The 26,641-nt window shown below is 38.3% G+C and overlaps 5 protein-coding genes across 5 annotated transcripts; 2 read left to right on the top strand and 3 right to left on the bottom strand.

The window, feature by feature from the left end:
- Nucleotides 1-219: 219 nt before the first annotated feature.
- Nucleotides 220-1,728, bottom strand: LOC308137826 (duodenase-1-like; the record flags this gene model as incomplete). Its single annotated transcript, XM_080506688.1, has 4 exons — nucleotides 1,583-1,728; nucleotides 1,365-1,500; nucleotides 475-735; nucleotides 220-384 (listed from the first exon to the last, which is right to left on the bottom strand). Exons 1-4 carry the CDS (start codon nucleotides 1,684-1,686, stop codon nucleotides 220-222), a joined length of 666 nt encoding a protein of 221 aa, XP_080362814.1. The 5' UTR covers nucleotides 1,687-1,728.
- A 5,135-nt stretch (nucleotides 1,729-6,863) lies between these two features.
- Nucleotides 6,864-8,843, top strand: LOC308137306 (serine protease 57-like). The gene is made up of 5 exons (XM_080505931.1): nucleotides 6,864-6,910; nucleotides 7,040-7,193; nucleotides 7,680-7,809; nucleotides 7,951-8,211; nucleotides 8,312-8,843. The coding sequence occupies exons 1-5, from the start codon at nucleotides 6,868-6,870 to the stop codon at nucleotides 8,462-8,464; spliced, it is 741 nt and encodes a 246-aa protein (XP_080362057.1). The 5' UTR covers nucleotides 6,864-6,867; the 3' UTR covers nucleotides 8,465-8,843.
- Nucleotides 8,844-13,052: 4,209 nt separating this feature from the next.
- Nucleotides 13,053-15,424, bottom strand: LOC308137088 (MICOS complex subunit MIC13-like). The gene is made up of 4 exons (XM_080505662.1): nucleotides 15,289-15,424; nucleotides 14,783-14,939; nucleotides 13,919-13,976; nucleotides 13,053-13,668 (listed from the first exon to the last, which is right to left on the bottom strand). The coding sequence occupies exons 1-4, from the start codon at nucleotides 15,315-15,317 to the stop codon at nucleotides 13,571-13,573; spliced, it is 342 nt and encodes a 113-aa protein (XP_080361788.1). The 5' UTR covers nucleotides 15,318-15,424; the 3' UTR covers nucleotides 13,053-13,570.
- Nucleotides 15,425-15,766: 342 nt separating this feature from the next.
- LOC308137220 (MICOS complex subunit MIC13-like) lies at nucleotides 15,767-18,209 on the bottom strand. The gene is made up of 4 exons (XM_080505824.1): nucleotides 18,073-18,209; nucleotides 17,557-17,713; nucleotides 16,676-16,733; nucleotides 15,767-16,431 (listed from the first exon to the last, which is right to left on the bottom strand). Exons 1-4 carry the CDS (start codon nucleotides 18,099-18,101, stop codon nucleotides 16,334-16,336), a joined length of 342 nt encoding a protein of 113 aa, XP_080361950.1. The 5' UTR covers nucleotides 18,102-18,209; the 3' UTR covers nucleotides 15,767-16,333.
- A 2,132-nt stretch (nucleotides 18,210-20,341) lies between these two features.
- hsd11b1la (hydroxysteroid (11-beta) dehydrogenase 1-like a) lies at nucleotides 20,342-22,563 on the top strand (the record flags this gene model as incomplete). Its single annotated transcript, XM_080506280.1, has 5 exons — nucleotides 20,342-20,492; nucleotides 20,785-20,981; nucleotides 21,275-21,368; nucleotides 21,824-21,989; nucleotides 22,101-22,563. 5 exons carry the CDS (start codon nucleotides 20,342-20,344, stop codon nucleotides 22,282-22,284), a joined length of 792 nt encoding a protein of 263 aa, XP_080362406.1. The 3' UTR covers nucleotides 22,285-22,563.
- Nucleotides 22,564-26,641: the final 4,078 nt, after the last annotated feature.

Raw genomic sequence — 26,641 nt, 5'->3', positions numbered from 1 at the left:
TTTGATTTTATATCCCACAAAAAAATCAGAAAGAACCCTTTCATTGCTTTATTAACTCATCTTAAAACCTAAAACTTGTAAAAAAAAAAAAATCTAATAAAAATCAAATGAAAATAAAATTTAAAAGAGATTAACATTTCATATTCCAATGAACAAACGTTTCTTTGGCTCAGCAGAACAAATGAAGCAAAGCAATACATTCGCAACATTTCAGTAGACTTAACATTTCTTTTTTTGGAGAATGCCTCTGATCCAGGGAAGGAATTTGGACACATCTGTGTAGATGTTAGGAACATCTGGGTAATCACAGATGAAGTTGTTGTTAAAAGAAACCACACCCACTGCTACATTCTTGTCACACACCAGTGGGCCACCAGAATCACCCTGTAAAGCAGAAAAATATCATTGATTACTTGATAATTCCAAGTGTTTGTACCATATTTTCAAAAAAATGGAAGAAAAAAAAGAAGATACCTGACAGAATCCTTTAGTGGTGCCATATCCACCTGCACAGGTAACGTTTGCTGGGAGTTTGTTCTTCCACAACTTCCGACATGTTTTCAGGTCAATGACAGGAACATCAGTCACTTGCAGCTTGTCTGTGTTCCCCCCACGTGTTTTTGTCCACCCCCATCCTGCCACGCTGCACTTTTTATATGCTTTTGGGTTTGTTTCAGGATTTGGAAGTTGAACGGGCTTAATGGGTTTTTTGCCAACAGACGCTTTCCTGGACAGCTAGAAACAAAGAAAGAAGCAAATTTGTAATTATACTGTGTTTTAGTTAGTGTGATGGGCAGTAATTAAAAATGTTTTTATGACATAACAACAGTATAATTAGGAAATAAACTGTAAACAGCACTCAGACACAAATCTATAATGATGACAGACACACATATACCCACAAAATGATAAAACATTTGCCACTTAGTTCATTTTATTTTGGCTGCATTTTGGCTTTTGATTCAACATCCATTATGTGCACAAAGGCTAAAACTAATAGGACACACTGTTTGCTTTTGATCTACTAAATCATATTAGCAGCATTTACACAGTCAGTCAGCCAAATTATAAAATCAAGATTTGCCCTTGAATGGTTTTACCTTCATTTAAGATTGGATGACGTTTTATTTTTTGTATTTTTTTACATCCATTGATAATGGCCATAAGCCTAAATAATATGCAGTTTGGTGTTTTATGTTGTAGTATTAGGCATACTGGGTGGTTGTGGCCCTACTCTGTCCTGGATATTTAATGAATATTCCATAGAATTACAATTTACAAATAAAATATTCTCTAAAAATACTGTGACCATTAAAAAGCCTGCATTCACCTCGAACTCTGAGGTTGAACTGGTGTCTACTTACTTTGAGGAGCATGATATCGTACCCAGATCCAATCTTCTTATATGAAGGGTGTATGCACTTCTGTATGCTGTATCTCATTGCAGTATCATTGATCTTCTTGAGATTGTGGGTACCCAGAATAACACTCTGAGGCTTGCTTCATGAAAACAAAGAATTTGACAGAATTAGTCAGGTTATATGAAAGGTAAAGAAGGATTGCTAGAAGAGTAGTCACTCACAAGGTGTCACAATGTGCAGCGGTCATTACAAAGTCTTCACTGATGAGGAATCCTCCACATATATGACGACCCGTTTTGTTTTGCACTGATGCCATATACAGCATTGAGTTTTTCTTGGCATTTTTCCCCTTTATGATTTCACTCCCGAGAGCTGGACAAAAAAACAAAAAAAAAACACACAAAAGAGAAGATGATAAACTTCTCACATATGTGAGGGCACTGTGAAATAACAGATCACGTCATTTACCTTGCAGTCCAAGAGAGGTCAGAACCTGTAACAGCAGAAACTTGTGCAGGGCTCGCATGATGCTGCTTGTAGGAAAGAATGATTTTAACGTTTCCTTGTTGGGCGGTGAGGTGACCACCTTAAGGAGCAGTTTGCAGTTATTCTTTGGTTCCTGTTGACTTCAACAACACTTCCTGTCCCATCATCATTAAGTTTCGGTCAACAAAACCTGTGAAAGCTGGAGGAGTAAGCAAAACCTCATTGTCTGGTTTCACCTCTGACACCACTGGTGGTGTCACAATTCAGTTGAGCATAATCTCAGCAGTGTGTATGAACACCGAAGCAATCACTGTGTGTGTGTGTGTGTGTGTGTGTGTGTGTGTGTGTGTGTGTGTGTGTGTGTGTGTGTGTGTGTGTGTGTGTGTGTGTGTGTGTGTGTGTGTGTGCGTGTGTGCGTGTGTGCGTGTGTGTGTGGGTGTGCGTGCGTCAGTCAGTACTGGTTGATATCCAGCAGGGCGAGCAAGAGTTTACAGTTTAATGACTCTACTGTTTAGCCATCAGAGGGCGCTGTGTGCCCATTGCCATTCAGCATTCAGTCGTAAACTGAGTTGTTAAAGAATTGTTCAACCATTTCAACAGACACGGCTGTTGTGATTAAGTGTGAACACGAGTGTTTTGTTGTTTTCATGGTGGGGGTGGAGATGGAATTTTCTTTTTTTTTTTTAATATGTATCATTCTTCTTCTTCTTCTTCTTCTTCTTCTTCTTCTTCTTCTTCTTCTTCTTCTTCTTCTTCTTCTTCTTATTATTATTATTATTATTATTATTATTATTATTATTATTATTATTATTATTATTGGTGTTGTTGTATTGTATTGTATTCTATGTGGCAGAATTTAGAGGCTAATGCAAGTATAAAAAATAACTAGAAGATCATAGATTTTAAAAGATATTGTTGGAAAAATGTTGAGTTGATACGGCAATGCAAATAACCCACATCTCTGAGCATATAGCTTTGTTATGCTCCTTTTGTAAATGTTTCCTAATATGTATTCAAACAAAAACAGAAACAGGCTGTTGGTTATTGCTAAAGTTTCAAGCACATTTACAGGCACAACCTTGACTGACATGAGTCAATTGTACATGGTCAGGACTTTGATTACAGCCTGATCTTATCCACAAATAGTTGATGATTGTTTCATCATTAATGATCACTCAACATTCAAGATAAACAGACTTCTGAACTAATTTTATGACTGCCAATGACCTTTCAGATAACAAAAGGGGAAATTCATAATAGATTTATTGTGTTTTTACTACCGAATTATCATTTGTCTGATGTTTGTGCAGTTTGTAAAGACTGTAAAATAAATTGGCAATTGGTGATAGCAAATATAACCTTTATCTCTAGCGTGTTCTATCTCATATCTACTGTCACACTTTGATAATGTCAGGATTGGCTTAGCTATTGAAAACTCAGTAAGCAGTATTATCAGTATGACTCAATGAATCATGGTGTGTATGTGACTCATGTACAAGGAACACGGAGACAATTTATCATCCCAGTATGTTATAACTACTTTTCATTTGCTATGGACACTTTGTGTGGAGTTTCATGTCTGGTTGTTGTTTTTATATATATATATTTGAAGCAATCATGACACTACTGCTGCACTTCTGTTGTCACATATAATGTGCATGCAACCACATGCTTGCAAGTACACACACACACACACACACACACACACACACACACACACACACACACACACACACACACACACACACACACACACACACACACACACTGGAGAGTGTGCAGAGTTTCAACTCTTGCATCATAGCAGTAACGTTCCAGTGTTTTTTTTTTTACCCGTGTTTCATGTGAGACACAAATTTTTACCTTCGTAATCTTAGGCAACACCATTCTATGTACAAAAAAAATCCAACTAAGGAACGTTATACTACATGATATGTTAAATACAGATTCCTTGTTATATTGTTTAACAGTGACTTCCTTTTTCTGAGAATAAACTTTGGGTTTACATAACGTCTCAGGGTGTTTAGTTGTCTGGTGCCACTTCAATTTGTCATTTGAAAACTTTGGTTTTCCAGTTTTTTACCGCAACTGTTTTTATTACAGTAAGCCATATTCTATGTAACACTCTTGGTACACTCTTTTGTACATTCGCTGCTTATTTTGCAACTGTCCATTTGTGTATACTGCAGATAAGATATTAATATTCGACATGTCCATATCCGTTCACAGATTTAAAACTTTAAAGACCTAATTTATCCATCCTGTCCAAACATTTTCATTTTCTATATTGATTCATCCGGTGCAGGGTTGGACAGCGCTGGATCCAATCCCAGCTAACTATGGGTGAAAGCATAGTACATTCTGGATGGTTTACAGTCCATCAAAGGGGAAATACTCAAAGACACACATACCCACATTCCCGTCTTGGGGAAAATTTGGATCAACAGTTAAAAGCACATGCATGTTTTTGGACTGTGTGAGGGAAACAGAGCCCACACATAGAACATGCCAACTTCACACAGAAAATCCTGGCTGGTATTAAAACTTGTGACCGTCTCACTTTAAGGCTAGAGCACGAACCGCTGCTCCACTGTGCAGCATAGAAATGTTTGGTATTTCAAATATAAATAATACACTTGTATCGCTAATGTAATGCATAGTAGTTTTGTGACATAATGAATTCAATGCTAGCTTGCCTATTTTAACAACATAGAAAAAAATGTTATACCACTTTAAATAAAGAAGGCTTCACAACCCCCCATGATTCTTTGGCATCCCCTGCAGCGGTCGGGCTCCCCTGATCCAGAATCACTGTACCTGGTCAATCGGGATTGATGCACTGGGCATCTCTGCTTTGAGCAATGAATAGACACTCATTATCAAGTGCCAGCCAATCAAATTGTACTGTACAGTTTCATAACTGTGCATGGTTTAAAAGTGGAGCATGCCATTGCTTTATGTGGTTTGTCACGGAATTTGTAAGGAGTTGGCTGTTATACCCCAAAAAATTGCAACCACAAAATCCATTTGTCAAGCTAAAGTTTCTACGGTGCATTTTTATCAACAACTCATCTGTTCATCAAATTGAAGTGTGCCAAACTGTTTTTCAGTAAGAAATCCAAAAGCGTCACTTGATTTCTGAATGACGGAAGAGTAAAAGTCCTAAAATAACCAAATTAAGGCTTTGAAAGTGTTGTGTATGAAGGTTAAAACCAATAGTATATTTAGAATGGCATAAAGTGTAACTTAAAAGTGAAGGAAAAGTATCTCAAACTGAATTACTATGTGTTGAAGATGTTGATGTGGCTTTAGATCTCAAGGACACAGATGCAGATTAAACCTGCTAATAAAGAAAAAACACACATAGATGACAAGCTGGCTGTGTGACTGGATTCATGCACAGTTTGAAAATGTTTTTTTTTTTTGTTTCAAATATGAATAAATCCTGTTTTGACTTATTCTTGTCTTTGTAGCAAATGACAGAAAAAATAACCTGCACGAATAAATGCTCTTGGATGCAGATAAGCAGGGACCATGTCTGGCCATGTCTTCTTGTTGAGGCCACTGCTTCACATTGTAAGAGACTTTTTCTGACCCAATCTCTATTTAAATCATTCAATTCCTTACATTGGTATAGGTCAACGCCATTTCATGTAACCGCATTGTTTTTGGCCGATTATCCACACAACGCGGCATTTTCAGAGCCCGAAAACTTCATTTTTTTTATAAACAGCTTCCAGAGTGGCGAAATTTTAAAACGCCTCCTCGGCTTTGACGTCTGGATGGATATTATGTGCATTTTCTGAAAACGATGATGTCACCGCCCCATCTTTCAACCCGATTACCCCACGACCCTCCCTGTGATGTCATAACTTAATAACAATAATGGTGGTCTACATGTTCCAGGTCATGCTGCAGAAGCTCCTGGTGTTATTTGATATAATAAGGTGATGGAATGAATTTCTCAAATATGAGGGTTTCTGCATGCTCTGCATCTTCTTGATCCCTGTGGTAACTTTTCTGACACCTCCTACTTAAAAACCAAAAAGTCAGAAGGTACAGTACAGTACAAAGCCAAAATTTTGCTAAAAAGCTAAATGCTACATCCTACATTACAATACATACCCTGAATTCCACCAAAACTAATCCTCGGAAAACAAGCCACTGATAATAGATACAAAAATCAGTTGGCCGTCAAGTTGTGATACATTACATTAAGCAAAGCCACATTCTTTCTTCACAGGGTTTTCAATAACAGACGACTGATGCAATCAACCAGAAAAGAGGAATATGTCTTAAAACAGTGTGCAAGTTCCATCAATTTCTGGCATCCCATTGACAGAGACAGATATATTATGCACACAAACACACGGAATTATATCTCCTATTGTCATTGTAAAATCACTTGGCTATAGATTTTCATTAAGTTTGGGTTTGAACTGCCATGCACGTCAAATATTTGTCTGAGCAAAAGTAAAATGTACAATTCAGTGTGACAGTTGGTGTTGTAGTTTGAATGTATTTGTAGGCTGCAGGACATTCCCTACATTATACAGTCTCTGTTTTTGATTAAGCTTTAATTTTAGCTGTGATTGAGATTTGACTAAATCACAAAGGAAACTTCGAACTCGTGAAAATGCATAAATATCCTGCACAAACAGACAACAGGTTCTTTCTCCAACTGCCAGCAGGTTTTCTTGGCAACTCAAATGTATATATTACAAATGTATTTCTTTTACTGAATTAAAAGATACAATTTTGAGGGAACTTTTATTACATACTTATCTTCATGAACACTTTGTGGTTCTTTCTAAGCCATTGCACATTCTAAATGTGGCCGTTCTCTTGCAACAGTCATGTGTTTTCCGTAACTTTACTCAGGGCTTCACAAAAGTGCCAACAGCATGTTGGCAAACGCACTGCAGCAACAAATACCACAAAATAAGCAACACTTTTCCAGAAACTAAAACAACAACCCATATAAATCAAGGACAGGGAAGTGTTGATTTCATTAGCGAAAATGACAGTCAGCCTTCTACTTCTGCCCCTCTTCCTCCTCTGGGGTAAGCTATGCAGCAATATGATGATTAACAAAAAGTAGACAAACAAATGTTGATTTTACTATGTTGTCTTGTTTCTTTGAAGTGTCCCATTAAATAACAATGCTTCTTTTTTTTTTTTTAATGCTCTAGGAGCTGATGGTACACATATTGTTGGAGGCAGAGATGCTGCCAGCCACTCACGCCCTTACATGGCCTCCCTTCAAGCCAGAGGCCGCCACATCTGTGGAGGAGCTTTAATTAGAGAGGACTTCGTGCTCACAGCCGCACACTGCGAGATACCTGTGTAAGAATTTCCAATCATTTCACAGCCATAATCAATGTTGGGTTTTTTTGCGCTATTTGCTTCTATATCTTGAAAACACTTACTGGAATTCTGAGATTTTGAGAGAAAATGTGTTTAAATACATAATAGCCTAATATCTGGTTGTGTTAACGTTTTGTGAATTCAGATTAACTGAAATGTTCCATCTATTGTTGCCAAAAACATTGTTTCTTAGACCCATAGATGATATATTTGTTTACAAAATAATGCATTACTGGAAAATGGCACAGAAAATTATTTCCGTTGAACAACTGTACGATAAACATAACTCTGCATATCGAGGATTATAGAGGAACAAAAAAAAAGGGGAAAAAGTGATCTAAAGCTTGACACTTTTCTAAAATACCAGTCTGAGTGTTTCATCTCAGAAGTGCACAGGTGAAGAGAGAAGTAAAGCAGTGATTGCATTAGATTTTAGATTTTATATACTATTACTGTGGTTTGCAGACCATACACTGTTGTGCTCGGAGTCGACTCTCTAACAGGGAACGAGTCTACAAAGCAGGAGTTTCGAGCCATCAGATCAATTCCAAACCCAAACTATGATGGACATCGGAACGATATCATGCTCCTACAGGTGAAGATAGCTCTAAATACGTCCAAATACACACACACACAAAAAAAGATTCATTATTACAACTACTTTGCAAAAAATATTTGTACAATAAAAAAAAAGGAACTAATACCATACATCTCATACCATTAACTTTTTCCTCAGCTTAACGGCAGAGCCCAACTGACTGGAGCAGTGCAGCTGGTCGCTCTGAAGCCTGGCCGGCTGAGCACAGCGAGTCAGTGCATCACAGCTGGATGGGGGGATATAGGAGATAACAACACTCTGCCTAACACACTCCAAGAGGTCAACGTCACCACCCTGTCGGATCGGGCATGCCGAAGAAGATGGGGTCGAGGACGCGTTCCCATCGCCAGATCTATGGTTTGTGGCGTGGGGGGGCGCGTGTCTCAAGGCTTCTGCTCGGTAAGAAAAGTGGCCGGACTGACCGGACAACACAAACAGCAATCAAAGTGGTAGTGTGCTAAATAACTGTTTGGCATCTCTCCGACCTTCCATCTGAAAGGGAGATTCAGGCGGTCCATTGTTGTGTGATGGAGCTGCAGCAGGTGTGGTCTCCTTCTCTGGACGCAGATGTGGAGACCCCAGGACCCCAGATGTCTACACACGTGTATCTTCCTTTGCAGACTGGATTCGAAATGCAATGAGCAACAATTAGGCCACTAACATTCTGGAATATTGTTCAGCTTGCTTGACCTGATTGGAGTGCTGCACAAAGCTCTGTATGAATGTATAAATTATGTGTGCTGCATTGTTGAATGCTGAACACTGAGCCGATTTATCAGGTAAAATGTCAAATATGATTATGACAGACTTAGTAAAAATGTTTAATTGATTTTTTAACATTCATATCTGAGTAAGAAAATCATTCTTAAAGTCCACTGCATGTATACAGATGTTGCATCTAAGACTAACATGCCGTGGAACTTCAAATAATAGTCATAAATCTTCGAGTGTAAGCAGATCACACATATGATATGCCACATATGATACTTTAATCATTTATATATCAATGTGAGTCAAACAATTTTAGCCATGCTGCCTTTGTTTGGTGCTTCTGGATATTAACAATGGAATTCATGTGTTGAATGTTTTTGGTTCCAAAGAATAAAAAAGAACAAAATACCTCATGACAAACAAATGTGGATTTATTGTAGTTTGAAAATGTCTTAACAACATGATTACAATCAGGTCCTTGATATATTTGAAAGTAGTTGTTCAATGAATTTCAAAATATGAAACACTTCTCTTTGTAAAGGGACCTCGTCGGATGCTGTATAACACAGCCGGTGTAACACAATCGGGTACAAAAGCAGTAGTTTATTGTGATTTCCAAAACAGCAACACATACCATCTTTGAGCCTTGTCTGAACATAGATAGAAATCTATTTCACAAGATTGAAGGAGAATTCTAAAGGCCCCTGAAGTTACAGAGTACCTCTCACACACCACACAAATTGTGCAAACTACCTAGTGCTCTGTACACCAGTGTTGCAAGTCCGTACAGACCTCCTGCTGTTCTCTGCTATTCATGTTTTTCCCCCCCTCCAAGCATTCTCAAAGGTGGAAATTAATGTACAGCTGCTTCTGCATCCAATTGTGTCGATATCTGTTATGCAGAAAGTAGGCTGGCCAAAGAACAGCCCTCTAGAACACTAGTTATGCAACATATCAGGACGGCCCAGTTTTTATAACATACATATGATTATCTAGATATGTGATTTTCAAACTGTGGTACACATTCTCAAGTGGTACACAGAAGCTTGAGAACCACAGCTTTACAATGTTTGATAGCTTTAAAATGTTTGATATTTGTAGAATGTGTGACAGTTTTATATGTTTGACAGTCTAAACAGTTTGGCACCACCAGTGGCAAGTGGCATAAATATAGAGTTTCTTAGCACATTGTTTTTTGAAAAATGTCGAGAATTAACAAAAACGTAGAATGAAAAAATACAAAACATATGAAATGCACATTTAAACTAAGTATATAAGCAATAAGCCTATAGAGTAAGCCTCCGCTACTGCATGTTCAGGTCAGACATAATGGTGGAGAGCTCAGTATTTCTTTGGTGGTACATGCTGAGAAATTTGAGGGCCACTGATGTAATCAATTACGTCCTTAGTCCTTAATTAACCAACAAATGTTACTTTAAAGTAAAAGATAAGCAAATCGAAACAAACAAACCAAAAAAATTACATATAAAACAGCAGGAATTCATAAAAAGACACTGTACCAAGTCAGCCACTACAGTTGCACATTCCAAAAAAACAACTGACACAATATGCTTATTATACTTTGCAGATTTAAAGGGGCTGAAGTACTTTACAAAACAACTACAGATGTACCAGGTTGCAGAGTTTCAAAAGCTGGAGGGGTAATGCAGTTTGGAAAGCAACGAGGAGTCAATTGCCTTGTATATTCATTTGACATTAATATTTAACACTGATGAAATAATATATCATAAACAAGTCCATTTTTGATAGCATTCTTGTTTTGCGACACCTGATATTTCTGCCCAGCAATGCAGAGAAGCTCTTTTATAGAAAACAATACAAACGCATACAAATATACAAATAAATGAATACTGGTGGGGAATACAGGAGCAATATAGGGTCACCAATTCACCACACAGGATGTTTCAGGACTGTGGGAAGAAAGGCAATGTACATGCAGGGAGAACCTGCAAACTCCACACAGAAAGGCCCAGCCAGTATTTTGAAGTTATGACCAACAGTGAGTCACTTTTCTAAAAGTTTGGATTTGAGTTGTGGTCATTAACATAAAGGCTGATGCCTCAATGTTCAAGTGATTGTAGAACAACCTTCTCATGGCTTGGCCCTCTTACATGGCCAACTTGTGCCAGAGCCTATGTCTTGACCTCATTTATCCTATCGTCACTTCTATCTTGCTTCATCGTTCATATGCATATCATAAAATCTTGTCTTATGGTCCTCTGGTTATGGAGTTCAACTGTACCACACCCATCATACTGTATGTATAATATCTAAATGGAATGGATATCACTTTTATTGCACTTTTCCACTGCTTGAGCCAAAATTGCTTTACACTGTTGATGATAGTCACCTATTCACACACACTCACACACACACACACACACACACACACACACACACACACACACACACACACACACACACACACACACACACACACACACACACACACACACACACACACACACACACACACACACAAATGGAGGTGGCTGCCATGCGAGGCATGCAGTCCATTACTTCCATTTCAAAGTGGAAGTACCGACCCAAAAGGAGCTGGAGGAAATTAGTGGTTGCAATGTTAAGGTGGGCCTCAGTTATGTTTTAACTTTCAAATGCAGAGGACACAGTGGGAAAGACTCGTTTGTAAATGAAAACTGTGAAATGAATGAAGGAATGCGCCTGGTCCTCTCTTGAATTCCAATAATGGGCAGCGGATATTACATCACACATGAAAAGGACCCAGTGCTTCACATGCGTCAGCTGTGGGATGACTGTTTTGCAGGTTGCCTCAGTATTCTGCCTGAAGCATGTACTCCTAATAGGCATCCAAGAAAGTCCGACTGATAGTTCATTATTTCATCATTAAGTCTGGAGTAATCGTGACCCCGGGCTCAAGTGAAGCATTGAAGAATGTCAACCATATGTGTAATATCTGTACAAATCATTTTTCCACATTGGAAAGTTTCCCCTTACTTTTTTCTTGCATGGATAGCATGTGAGTCCACCACGGAAATGTGGACCCACCACAAGCCCGTCTCATACAATGTGAAACCCAATATTATATTCTAACATGTGCATTTCCCATGTTTGAGGGCGCCTGAAGTAAATGTTCATTCTAACGTGTTCTTTCATCCTTTAAAGGCATGTGACATTCCGCACATGGTGAGGTGGCTCTAGTCTCATCTTCAAAAGGAAAGCAGTTGGACTTTCTGTAAATAACCACAACTTTTAAGGCAAGATGGTAACCTGAGTCTGCTTTTAACCCCGTACCGATGCATTCCTTCTCCACCTGTCTCCTATTTCTGAAAGCCAATCCATTCGGTGTGTGAAATAGCTCTAACTCCAGTCTTGTAGCACAAGACACAAGCAGCAAACGTGTATACAATAGATCGGTTCTATGTGCAATACAATACATGTTTCTACTTTACTTATGTAATTCTGTTAAACCATATACACTTTCCTCAATAGTATGTCGTCAACGTTTCACAAAAAAACAGTTTTCCCAAATTGCATACAATTTTCAGAGAGGATTTGTCTTGTCTCTATCCATGGCTGATGCATCAAGACATTAGTGGATACACTTTGAATATGCTGTACACAAAGGATCTCTTCAGAATACAATTTAAGACGGTTGGCAAAGTAGCATTCTCCACAGTTCTGCAAAAAGTCGCAAACACAGCAGAGAACAGTATTGGCTTCCCTCTGGCCTCCCTGGAGGAGATTTCCAGCTACAAAAGCTTGGTCGGGACCGCCGCCATCTTCAAAAACCCTCCCAGCAAGCTCGTGAGCCGTTTGAACTGATGCCTTCTTCCAAGCACCACAGGTCGATGACGGCCCACACATCCAGACTTTTGATGTTTGTTATCCTTGAAATAATTGCTCACCTGAAAAGCAGTGTTTTAATCTCTAAATTGCGTGCTTGTTCAACTGCTTCATTTCTTACATTACTTTTATCTCGTGTACTACTTATATTGTGTATTTTTGTCTCCTGTTTATGGTGTACAAAAGGAGCAACACATGTAATTTCATTATATGTGACATGACAAACAAGGCTATGGATGTTTGTCAATAATTAATTCCATTATTTTTAATAAATTAACTAATCAATAGTGTCATTTATTGTCAAGTTTTTCCTGCTTGTTCTTGAGTGGGCCCAGGTGTAACATGGGAATGTAAGGGCTGATTTCATTGTAGCTTTCAGTGTTTATGAAGTCTGGTTGCTATTTTATGTTTCATGTTTAATGTCTTCAGTCACGTTTAGTAGAAGATGCAATGACAAGTGGTGGGAGGCCTACAGGTCTTAGAAATAATGTTGGAATATACTGAGTCACATTATTAGCAGTGAAATATATCAAATAGAGTGGGAACAGAGTAAGTAGTAACAACATGCATTAGCATTGATTTAAAAAGGAGGAAATACTGTCGGGGACACGATCAACTGGAGCAAATCACATCATGAGGGTTATTTAAATATTGATAAAATGCATAAAATGTTATCAGGCAAGTGATTGTTTTATTATTACATTTGTTATTTTTCCAGATACATTGATAAGTTGATGACACTCACTGGACACAGGAGATAATACGATTTCTGAAATTTGTGAGGATTCTATAATGTGTCAGAGTTGTAAATATCATCCCAGGGTGTGAATACTACATCTGGAAAAAAGAGACAAATCCATTACAATTCTTCTATTCTATTCTGGGGCATGCTGATTCTTTCAGTGTGCGATAATGACTGGCATAAATAATATGAACATCTTCAAGAATACATTATTCTTTTTGCCATCACGTACAACATGAGGTTAATCCCACTATCAAAAAAAGAACATCAGTTTCAATTTAGCAGAGCACCAATCACAGCTGGACGTTATGCTTTACTTTCTTTTGCTAGAAGTCTTTGTTTGGGTTAGGTATCTTCTCCTCTGTGCGGGGGGGACTGCAAACTTTTGAAGAAGTGATGTGATTCCCAGTGCGAAAGTCAAACGGACTGAAAATGTGGAGTCCTTCTGAGAGTTCCTGTTCACTTGGTAAGGTCCTTCAGGTATTTCAAGCCTTGGTTTGTGGAGTCAGTTGCTCTTGTTGGAGCCTCTGAAAGAGTTGAAATTGTCCACCGTACTCCTGCAGTGAAAGGAAAATCAGCAGTTTAGGTTTGAGGCATTGGAATATGGAGCACAAGGTTTTAATTAGAAAAACATCACAGCGTTCATTGAATGACAAATCGATTACTGAATCAACAAAATAAAATCAAATGTCATCACATGTGGTGTATTCAAAATTTTGATATTGGCACACAGAAACACATGACTAGTAGATTTGGGTCATTTTTTTTCTGTTTTAAAGAGAAACAAACATCTCATTCATTTCTTACCAGAGTTCCATGACTGAAGAGGGGAGAGTTCAATCTTTGGCATGGCTGGAAGCTGAGCCTGCAGGGAGGGAACAGGGTCTGTTAGTGTCTCTTTACAGCATAGTGCCCTGCTTTATAGACACGTTTCAGGATACTGAGGACACGACTCTGCTCTTACAATGACACTAAATAACTGGCCAATAATAACCATGGAGAGAACGATTTTGTGCTTCAATAATAAATGGGATTATTCAGAGTTCACTGGACTTCAGGATGTCGTTGAAATAGTTGCATATATGACATATATCATATGTATTCAGGTGCTCAATGATCAACCCAAAAATTAATTGAATGCGTCATCAAAAACTTTGTAAGGGCTGCCTACAATATTACACACAGGCCTGTTTTTGTTTTTACTTTCTAAACCACACGATAAAAATGTTTTTTTTTTTTTTTATATCGATAACCCTATTGATACCTTTGTTTTGATTGTGTTGCTTGTTAATGACTCCCAAGGAAAAAAGGAAATAAGATAATGCTCTACTCAGGCTGATTGCCTGGCTCTCAATGCCTTCTTTCTAAACATCTGTATTAATATCAAGAAACCTATATATGTGAATATATATATATATATACCCCCCCACACACAAAAAAAGAAAATACACATTTAACGCAGCTATTACATACAGAGACCACAATGACAAAGGCTTATGAAAATGTCCTCTATGTGAATAAGAAAAAAGGAACATTTTTGGCAAGAGAAACACAAGATTGAGTGAATTTGCAAAATGTGGTTGTGTTAAGACAAAATACTTCAGCATTTGAAATCCCGAGCCTGTCAGGTTTCATTTGGGACATTGAAGAAGTATATATTAGTATTCGTACCTCCAGGCCAAAGTACTTCATCCACTCCTCCACAGCAGGTGGTATCGCTGCTTTGGCCTTCTGTAGGGCCTCTGAGCCCTGCTCACTGCTTCCCAACAGACCAGAGTCACAAGCGATGTAGAGAGCTCCTCCTGCAATGGTCACCTTAGTGGCAAGTCTGGAAATCAGAGATTAGACACACTTAAAACACTTTCCTAGATGAAACATGACAACATGATGACTTATAGTCCAAGGTTGAAAAGAGATGATCAACCACCTTGTTATGGCCTATGCGGCTTCCGTTCACGTCAGCAACGCGTTTCCGTGACGTTCAAATTAAACATAGTTTTATTTTACTAGTAGAAATATTTAACATAAATATAACAAGTCTGTGCACCTTCAGAAGCAAACAAGGTATTCTGCGTGTCTTCTGTAGTTGAAACCTCCTGTGCTCTCTGGCTAACGGGGCGTTTCGAACATACTGACACATTCTAAAGAGAACTGCGCGTTTTATTGAAGATACTCACTTCACGACGGGCAACATCTTTGCCACCATGGTCCACAGGTTTCCCCTGACCGTTCACGTGTTGATGTAAAAGATGAACCACCCCGCCGTAGTGAAACTGTCTATGAGCAACACTGAAGGACAAGCAGTGCTCACAGACTGTCAATAAAGTTGTGTTTTTGAATGCTCGCGCGAGGTTGATTCAGTGCCGCAGATTCGTTTTGTTTTCCTTGTAATAAAATAAGAGGAATTTCACCCAAAATACTGTTATAATAAAAAACAAAAATAATAGATATTTTAAAGATCATTTATCTTTTATAAAATAGTTATTTAATGTGTTTGTAGTAATGTTGACATCTGGAACCACAGATCCTCTAGTTCTTTTATTTTTTAGATTAGATGCCTATGTGTGTGACACTTGTGCTGACTTAAAAAGTGACATTGTTTCGAATTGTCTGGATTTGACTGATGTAAACACTGAGAAACAGTTTCAGGCCAGATGCAAGTCCAATATACTGTTTATAAGAGCAATACACACACCCTCTGACAGAAATACATTGGTAAGGTAATGACACTTACAGGATATAGAAAAAACCAAGGCTGCAATTTCTGAGGACTGTAGAATGTGTCAGGGTTTTAAATATCATCACATGGTCTGAGTGTTTAATCAGGGAGAACAAGAGAAATTCACTATATGAGATATATAATGACAAACAAAACTAGTCTGTTCTATACTGGTCACTTTTGAGAATAATTCCTTCTTTCAGTGTGGGACAATGACTGGCATAAACAACATGAATATCTTCAAGAATGCATTATTCTTTTTGCCATCATGAACAACATCAAGTTAATCCCACTATTAAAAAAGGACATCAGTTTCCATTTAGCAGAGCACCAATCACAGCTGGACTGTATGACTTAATTTTTCTTTTTTGCTAGAAGTCTTTGTTTGGGTTAGGTATCTTCTCTTCTGTGCGGGGGGGACTGCAAACTTTGAAGAAGTGATGTGATTCCCAGTGCAAAAGTCAAACAGACTGAAAATGTGGAGTCCTCCTGAGAGTTCCTGTTCACTTGGTGAGGTCCTTCAGGTATTTCAAGCCTTGGTTTGTGGAGTCAGTTGCTCTTGTTGGAGCCTCTGAAAGAGTTGAAATTGTCCACCGCACTCCTGCAGTGAAAGGAAAATCAGCAGTTTGGGTTTGAGGCATTGGAATATGGAGCACAAGGTTTTAATTCGCAAAGTGTCACAGTGTTCATTGAATGACAAATTGATTACGATATCAACAAAATAAAATCAAACATCACTGCATGTGGTGTATTCAAAATTTAGATATTGGCACACGGAAACACATGACGTTAGTCTCTTTTTTTTTCTGTTTTAAAGAGAAACAAACATCTCATTCATTTCTTACCAGAGTTCCATGACTGAAGAGGGGAGAATTCAATCTTTGGCATGGCTGGAAGCTGAGCCTGCAGGGAGGGAACAGGGTCTGTTAGTGTCTCTTTACAGCATAGTGCCCTGCTTTATAGACACGTGTTTCAGTGTTTCAGGATACGGAAGACACGACTCTGCTCTTACAATAACTGGCCAAGGTTGTGTGATCGTGGGGATGATGATTTTGTGCTTCAATAATAAATAGGATTTTTCAGAGTTCACTCGACTTAAGGATATCATTGAAATAGTTGCAAAGTAGTAATAACATTTGCCTACAGATTGTCTCTTAAAAATTAAATGAACTGTACTTTCTTTCATCCCTCCAAGGTTAAACAAATACATGTCTGTTCTCATGGGAACTGATGTACTTTGCCCTGACCCTGAATTGCTTCACAAATATTTTTAACATTATGCTTTAATATTAGAAACATGACTTGGCCAGTGGGTGTTTCTCTGTCTCTCTCTCTTTTTTAACTAATCCAAAGGAGAAAAAAAAAACTGTGTCCTGTTGTGGAATACAGTATATGAGTTTATTTCATATTTGAACTGTAAATATCCTTAAAATTTAGCTTTTAGGATTTTGTTCCTGGTATTGCTTAATACAAGCTGTGTTATCCAGATATATCAGAAAAGAAACTGGAATGTATTCAGTGCGTGAAAACAGCTCCAAGCATGTCCAAATCCCTGCCAGACATTTCTCGATCTCACATAACCTTAATGCAGAGAAATCTTTACAGACGTTTCCAGGTCAGTCCTGTTTTACCTGAGGTCATTGTGTTAAGACAAAATACTCCAGCATTAAAAATGCCTAATCTGTTTTGTTTGGGACATTAAAGAAGTATATATTAGTATTCGTACCTCCAGGCCAAAGTACTTCATCCACTCCTCCACAGCAGGTGGTATCGCTGCTTTGGCCTTCTGTAGGGCCTCTGAGCCCTGCTCACTGCTTCCCAACAGACCAGAGTCACAAGCGATGTAGAGAGCTCCTCCTGCAATGGTCACCTTAGTGGCAAGTCTGGAAATCAGAGATTAGACACACTTAAAATACTTTCCTAGATGAAATATGACAACATGATGACTTATAGTCCAAGTTTGATAAAGAGATGATCAACCACTTTGTTATGGCCTCTGCGGCTTCCGTTCACGTCAGAAATGTGTTTCCGTGACGTTCAAACTAAACATAATTTTAGTTTACTAGTAGAAATATTTAACATAAATAGAACTTAAGTCTGTGCACCTTGAGAAGCAAACAGGGTATTCTGTGTGTCTTCTGTAGTTGAAACCTCCTGTGCTGACAGCTATCAGGCTAACGGGGCGTTTAAAACATTCTGACACATTCTAAAGAGAACTGCGCATTTTATTGAATATACTCACTTCACTACGGGCAATATCTTTGCCGCCATGGTCCACAGGTTTCCCCTGACCGTTCACGTGTTGTTATAAAAGCTGAACCACCCCGCCGTAGTGAAACTGTCTGCTAGCTGAAGGACAAGCTGTGTGCTCAACTGAATGTCAATAAAGTTGTGGTTTTGAATGCTCGTGGTGAGGTTGATTCAGAGCCGCAGATTCGTTTACTTTTATTTTAAAAAAGAACAATACTTTTCACCCTAAACATTCAATAAAAAAACAAAAAAACATTGACATTTTAAAGATGATTTATGTTCTACAAAGCTGTTGTTTAAGCGAGGGAGGATTCTTCAGGTCTGAGTACAAAAACACATTTATCAGAGCAACACCCCCCCCCCCCCCCCCCCCCCCCCACACCCCCTGCATGACAGAAAGGGGAGGAGATCTTTGCATAAATGGCACTTGTTTCTCCCGTAAGTTGAATTATAGCAATCAAAGTACACTTGGTAAAATCTGACGCTTCTGAGCGACTGGGAACACGTTTCTAAAATGCGCGGTTTAACAAAAATTGGATTGTTGAGCATATGTTTTGCTGTCCTCGCTTTCTTATGGAGTGGACCCAGCTTTGAAGCAGGTAAGTAAGGGTTGACTTCATTGTGGCTTATAGTGCTTATTGGGTATAATTGTTATTTTATGTTCCGTGATGTTTGATGTCTTCCGTCACTTTTAGTAAAAGATGTAATGACAGGTGGTGGAAGGCCTGCAGGTCTTATACGTTTGCGTATAAAAGTTCTAGAAAACATTATTAACATAAAATATAGTGGAGAAAACGATAAGTTATTACAAAATGCATTTTAGAATGATCATATAAATAGTGTACAATAGTCAGTGGAGTTATGAGCATCGTTAACTCATCAGTGTATCTGGAAAAAAAACTCCAAAATGAAATAATATTTAATAGAGTAAAATTAAATTAAAAATGAAAAAAAATCATGGTGTGATTTGTTCCATCCTTATCTTGTTATCATTAAGAATAAGAATAAGGATCATAGTCTTTTTACTGACTATAATAGTAAACAGGCTAGTAATAATTATAATAATGGAATTTCTGATGATTTGCAGAATATTTCAGGGTTTTCAGTATCATCCCAGGGTGTGAATATTAGATCTGGGAGAAAGAGAGAAATTTATCTAAATATCAAAATGCACATCTGCAAGTTGTTTTTTGATAAATGAGAATGATGCTAAAGTAGAACCTCAAGTTTTGTCTCACAGTAAGAAGCTTCAAGAGTTTGAAATTCAAGTCTGTCTGGTCTGTCAACATTACTCTGAGTGATAGTTGAGGTGAAAAAAAATTATAATTAGGTCATTATGTAGTTGACTACTGAGTGTTAGTTGTTTTAACTTTTTCATTTATGGACCAAACTATAAATTTACTTGACCAAAATAGTTGAAATCAATTGAAACAGTTTAAAAAACAATGTGTGGTGATTTAATTCAGCATTTTTGTCCACCTTTACTCCACTTGTTTCATCGTAGTTTACAGTCCACTGTGCAAGCATGGACTATGTAATCAAGAATATGAACCTGAAGACAGATTTGTGTGATACTGTGAATTCATCCCATGACTGATAATACAATGTACATACATAGTTATGACTCTGAACAAAATAATCTCTGTATAATCATGATGAAAGTTAAACATATCCCTAGAGAAATCTAGGAGAGTTGATACTTAGCAAGTAATTGGCAATAATCCGCTTTCAGCTTGTGACTGAGGTCAAACAAGAGACTGAAAAAGCTTTTTATTGTGTAGGCCTATTTTCACAGAGAAGTTTCTGCAAGTAATGAAATGATGTGGTGTGAGAGATCCTATTTACTGATTTCAATAAGTGGAACATTATCCCACATCACGGAAAGCCAGTACCACCGCTCATGATCTTATATTTTCTATAAACTGATTTTTATGAGAAGCTCGTCATTGCTGTGGAAGGTCTGTATGGCCTTTGACCTGAAAAAAGTTATAAAACAATTTGAGTTGGTTTCTTATCTTTTAATGGTGTTTGAAGTGGGGGGAAAGAACGTTGTTATTGTTCAGCAAGAAAAATCTTTTGTGCGCATGTTTGTGTGAAATCAGTTAACGAACAAATCATGTTTTCTTGTGGTTTTGCTTTTCATGTTGATACATTCAAGTTCAAGGTTTTTTAGTTTTTTTTTTAGTTTACGCATTTTCTGTACACATCTTCACCATCGGTGTGTTTCAAGTACTGATATTCTTGTACTAATTCAAAATGGTATGATTTATGTTGCAGAAACACTGAGAGGTGCAAAGGTATTGGTGACTGGAGCCAGCACAGGCATTGGTGAACAAATAGCATATCATTACGCCCGCTTTGGAGCCCAGATTGTTATCACAGCAAGGCGGGAGAAAGTATTACAGCAGGTCAGTGAACCTCACAGCTTTTAAACGGTGTCAAAGCTCAGACTGGTGGACACTCTGTACAATCAATGCAACATGCGGACATTTTTCTTCTTGTCATTTGGTTATTGGTGTTTCTATCTACAGTTTCATGTTCCAGACAATATTTGATTAGAAAGGAAGGAAACTAAGGACAAGTTCATAAGAAACATTCCTTGTTTGATTAATATACCACTATGAGGTCAGGGATGTTTTCTTCGATTTGTGGAGCTGTGTTGGACAGATCTCCATTCATGCTCTTCTTGATTTGAAGGTGGCAGGCGAGTGCCTGAGGTTGGGTGCCCAGAAAGCACTTTATGTAGCAGCGGACATGTCCAGTGAGTCCGACCCTGATAAAGTGGTAGATTTTGCTTTGGAGAAGCTCGGAGGATTGGATTATTTAGTTCTCAACCACATTGGCCCAAGCCCCTTCAGCATGTGGCAAGGAGACGTGGACCACACCAGGTGGCTGATGAAGGTAATGTAGGAATTTCATCGTCTATCACAGTGGTGTTTAACCGTGGTTCTCGAGATCCCTGCTCCTGCATGTTGTTTTTTTTTAATGTCTATCTGCTTTAACACACCTGAATCAATTGATTATGGATTACCAAGAAAGCCCAATAAGAAGCCCATCATTGTAGTCAGGTTTGTTGCAGCAGGGGGAGCGCTAAAACCTGTATGACAGGGGCCCTCCAGCAACATTATTGTACCCCATATATAGAATTAAATCAATACTCTTCACCCTGTATATGTTTGTATGCTCTTTTAAAGGTAAATTTCTTCAGCTACGTTCAGATGGCTTGGAAGGCTTTGGCATCTCTTGAGAATAGTAAAGGGTCACTGGTGGTGGTCTCGTCACTTCTGGGTATGTTTGCCATAATTTTATGCACATGTTACAAAGGCACACTAAAGAATACAAACAGTACATACAAATAAATTGCACAGCATTTGCTTCTTCATTCCAATGAAAGAAATCATTCTTAGCTACTGAATGTCTTCTGTCTATATGGACTTTTCAGAATAATTTCTCTGAAACCTCAATTAAAATAAGTAATTTTTTATTTTATTTTTTTTAGCACTTTTCAGCCAGGAGTTTTTTATAATGTACTGAAGAAAAAAAACAACTCAACATTTTAATATTTGCACCCCGCTTCTAACCCTAACCCTTTAACAGTTGAAGAGCATCATGTCTTTAAATGCTATCGAATGCTATTAAATCAAGGGTCGTCAGAATGATAGCAAGTAGCGCAAAGGGATACACATTTTATAAAAATTGAAGTTTCACATCTTGTTTGCACTGACAGCAATTATCCTTCACAGGTAAATTGTCAAGTCCCTTTGTGGCTCCCTATACCTCAACAAAATTTGCCTTGAATGGATTTTTTGGGGCCCTCAACCATGAACTGGCTATGAAGAGGAGCAATGTGTCCATCTCAATATGCACGCTGGGTCTCATTGATACTGAATCGGCAATGGAGAAAGTCAAGTTAGTATATTAAACTTGCCAAAAAGAGTACAGAAATTACTGGCATGAGTCATACGATTCACACATCCATATTTCTGACATTTGGGGGCGGTGTTCTTTTTATTTTTCCAGGGGAGTTACTAACGTAGCAGCTTACCCCGCCTCAGATGCAGCGCTGAAGATCATCATGACAGGAGCTACGAGACAACAGGAGCTCTTCTACCCTTGGTTCACACAGGTCGTGGCACTTACAAAAGATTGGTTTCCCTCTGTCACAAATTATGTCATCCAAAATTCCTACACCTATGATCAATGAGAGCCAATTGTCTATGGCATTGTAATCTACTGTTTGTGCTAAATGTTAAATACTCACATGTTACGATACAGATTTTTGATATCTAATTTAAACACAATGATCTGTTGTACACACTGATTGAACACAATTAACCTGTTGGTGGGCTTGTTTTAATTGGTATTTTGCACTTGTTTTACCTCCCTGGTATATCAGTCATATTTTCCCCAGTGTTTCAGCTACTGTCTGAATTATAAACTTATATAATGTGTATAAGGAGAGAAAAGCTCATGGCTTGGGTTTGTTTTACTTAGAATACCTCGAAGAGATTAACTCATGTCTGCAGGAAACATACACCGTTGTTTTCTAGCAATTACACAAATGAGACCAAATAAAGAATATAATGAAAGACAAGTGTGTGATTTATCACATGAAAGACAACACATAAATGGTTAAAAAAGTGTGGCCCCACTCATATTTTTGTTTAAGCAGATTCTTTACTTTACTTTGTGTGTGTGTGTGTGTGTGTGTGTGTGTGTGTGTGTGTGTGTGTGTGTGTGTGTGTGTGTGTGTGTGTGTGTGTGTGTGTGTGTGTGTGTGTGTGTGTGTGTGTGTGTGTGTGTGTGTGTGTGTGTTTTTAGTTTTGTTTTGTTATTTAAGAAGATTGGTTTGTCCCCTTTTTTGACAACCACAATATGGGAATGACAAAATGTTCTCACAAATGAAATTGCGTTAGGAATCACCATAAAGCAGCTTCCTCGAGTTTCTTCTTCGTAGTAACGTCAAGGCACCAATGAATTGCAGTCATTCACACATTAAGAATTCAAGTCTTCTTTCTCTGCAAGTTTCGTGTCAATGGATTCAAAGCCCACATGAGGGCAGTAGTGCCCAAGTACTGAAGGAGCAATACTCTGTCCCGGCTACAGCAATCACTGAAGCCCATCATGTGCTGTTCTAAAAAAGAATAAAATAGACGTGACAGATGCGTGCAATTATTGAGAATAAAGGGAAAAACTATTCTAAATGTTTTAACTTTCATGATTTTTTATCCCCAATCCCCATCAATATGAATATTCTGCCACCTCTTTCTGTTCTCCACCCCCGGTTTTCTCCTCAGTCTCTTTTCTTCTCTTTATCATTTAGTTTCTTCTTCTCAGAGCCGGCCAAGAAGAGGCTGCAGACTTCCTACAGAGCAGGAGTTTCTCAGTGGGTTCTTTTGAACCTTTTGTTCATTATCCCCAAAGGCACTGCAGGCTTCCTGTGAAGCTGTTGGCCCAATCCATCTCGGTGGTCTTTCTCTGTTGTAACACACTCCCAGTGACTGTAACCCACTGTTTGCACATTTCTCAGTGAGTAGGCTGTCCTTGTCATCAATAAAAAAAAACACAATAGACAGAATTAAAAATTTGGAGATGCAAAGTTTGACACAGATGAGGATCTATACACAGATGTGCTGTTTCCTGTGCGGTTGCCATTGATATGACTAATGATGAGACGCTATTACAAATACATTTATGCTGTTGTCACTATGAGGTGTGTGATCAGTAGGTTGTTTTAACGGTACGGTTGCACTGTGGGTCTCATGGAAAGGGACAAAAAAAACATCTTGCTCTCCTTCTTTCTGTCTCTTCTTTTGTCACACATGTTCACACAATGGCGGGGCCTCCGAGAGAGGAGAGTGGGCATGGCCCTGGAGAACAGGCAGAAACACCTGCGACAGATTAGTGCTCATAATGCTAGGTAATAAATCCTCTCACCCTTCTCCAGCATCTTTAGCTCCACTATGCATAGATCGCATATGTCGAGAAGCACCCACACACGCCACATGAAAAATGACGCAGAATATTTTCGTATAAATCTTGGCTCATGTGAGGGTGTGTTTCAGCTCTTTTTCTGGCTTCATTCGGTTCTGTTCTTGCAACAAATTGAACTGCATTCCTCTTATACATATTCCCATATTTCTTCTGCACAGGTTTCCTCCAGGGTTTAGCCTGGACTCTATATCAAGATCAAACTTTTTCAAATTGATTACAAATAGCCAAGGCCAAGACCAAGGATGGGGCAGACTTCTTTAATAACTGCATATAAAACTTGAAAGGTGGCAGGCTGATGAGCCAATCAGACATCTACTTGCTGGAATTCTTGATGAAGATTGATTTTCCTTTTCCTTCTATGATACAATATATGATGATACAATATATATATATTTATCTCTCTGTCCACAGATAAAAACAAAAGACCCCATGTGTGCAGCAGTACTAAAATCAATGAAATGTAAAATAAGGCTATGATCTTTTTCCACACAGCATATAGTACGCGCTCAGTTTTACATCTGCACACAAAGTCTGCTGATGCAGCAGACATATCATGTCTCAGACCATAAACACTCACCTATCCATGGAAATAGTCTGGTGCACCTCAACCATCAACCACCAGCTCCAGTTTATGATTCTTTCTGTTCCCCGCTTCTTTGAGCACAGAGGACACTGCTTCACAAATCTCTGTTCAACTTCATCCATCATTTACCTTGAGCTCTGCAGAAAGGACGGCCTTGGTGTACACACATAGAATGGGCTTTTAGCTGTTCACAGGGTTTCTCGGTATATGTGCTATCAATCAAGGACTGTCTCTGTTCGTCAAGAATGGGTGACCAAATGATCAAAAATTGTGATCATTCGCTTTGTGTGATAAGCTCTATTAGACACGATGCAAACTATTTGGTGACACAATAATGTGTCTGTTTTGCTTACATTGTTCAAACAGGGATATTGTATTCTATGGCCAATATGATGGTGGCAATTGTTAAAAAGCAAAGCAAAGACAAACAAACAAACAAACAAACAAAAACAGAAAAGAACAAACACAAATAAACAAATGTATGGTGTTATAAACATAATCCAACTCGTGTCATTAAATGTATTGAAGATATTTTTTCTGAACATAGTGATCTGTTGGTTTAGATATTGAAGATAAAAAAAAAAAAATATATATATATATATATATTATTGATGGCGATACAATCTTGAATAACTAAAATGGCATACACAACAGATGATGTAGCAAAGTTTCTGGGGCAATGTTTTGCTCGTGGTCTATTTACCCACATGCAAGACTTAACCTTTTCTCACTCTATTGTACATGCTGCTTTATTATCCACAGTTGTTGATTCTGCCTCTCCTTTGTGAAACCAAAGAGAAGTATGCATGGTAAACATGGGTGGTATGCTTGGTCAAAGGGCAGAGCACTCGGTGACCTTGTTACTGGGGGACAGCGAACAGTCTAGATTCAGGCCAAATATTTCCATGAAACTCAGAAAATTGCCCATTATGAGGATTTGTTTACCAGTCACAGGTTTTAGTTATTAAATTCTATACATGTTGTGCAAACTGGCTTATGTACTGGCTTATATACTGAACAAAGCCAGCTGTAGGTTTAGTTTAAAGTGCATTTGCATTGTTTGTTTAGGGCTTATTGAGGCATATTCTTTGTCCATCTTTTGAGCCACAATGCACACCAAATGTTACAGCATTTCGAAATGTGCACCAAGATCATCAATTTTGTTTAATTACATTATCTCAAAGTTGAAAATATTATACATTCAACGGTGCTGCAACAGGTGCATGCTAATGTAAAATACTTCTGGTGAACAAAATCCAGTAGCACACACAGTTTCAGCTACACGACACTAATGATAACTTCAATGTTCTTGGTTAAGAAAAGCATTGTTTCCTTCAAATTCTAATCATGAAAGTAGCTAAAGTATTTTCCAAAAGTCTTTGTTTTTCCCTGGCAAATGATCTCATGCATATCCAGTTAATTAAATGTGTATGTTTCAACTGTATTATTGTTGTAGTAGGATGGCAATACAATATAGTTTTTGTGAATAAAACACATATACTGTATGACTCAAGTGATGTGACAAAAAAATTTAATATTCAATGTTATTTGATAGAAGTGTCAGTTTTCACCTAATTATTTCCAATTGAAATAGAAGCTGCATTGATCTGTGCAGTAGACTGAGCTGATTAATTTGGAAAAGAATGTTAATCTTCCTGAATACCGAGCTTGTGCATGACCGCTGAAAAGTTTTCACAAAACATTGAGCTATGATAACAAAAGAAGAGAGTGAGCGAGAGAGACAGAGGAAGAGGGGGGGGGTTGAGATGAAAACCTATGAAAGGGAGCATCAGTGTGAATAAAAACTGTGGGTGTGAGAGGTGGTTGAGGTTGCCCTGTGACCCCTGACCCCCTTTCCACAGGTCCATTCAGAGCAGGACAATGGTTGACACCTGTGTCCTTTCAGTACTGCTCCTATTATTATTTACACCAGTCAGTGGGAGAGTGAGGAAAAGACAGAAAGAGGCCAGAGGTGCTGTGAAGC

The sequence above is a fragment of the Blennius ocellaris genome, assembly GCF_963422515.1.
Source record: "Blennius ocellaris genome assembly, chromosome: 12".
NCBI classification, from domain to species: domain Eukaryota; kingdom Metazoa; phylum Chordata; class Actinopteri; order Blenniiformes; family Blenniidae; genus Blennius; species Blennius ocellaris.
The sequence above is the reverse complement of the archived record's forward strand: the minus strand, read 5'-3'. Positions and strand labels throughout refer to the sequence as shown.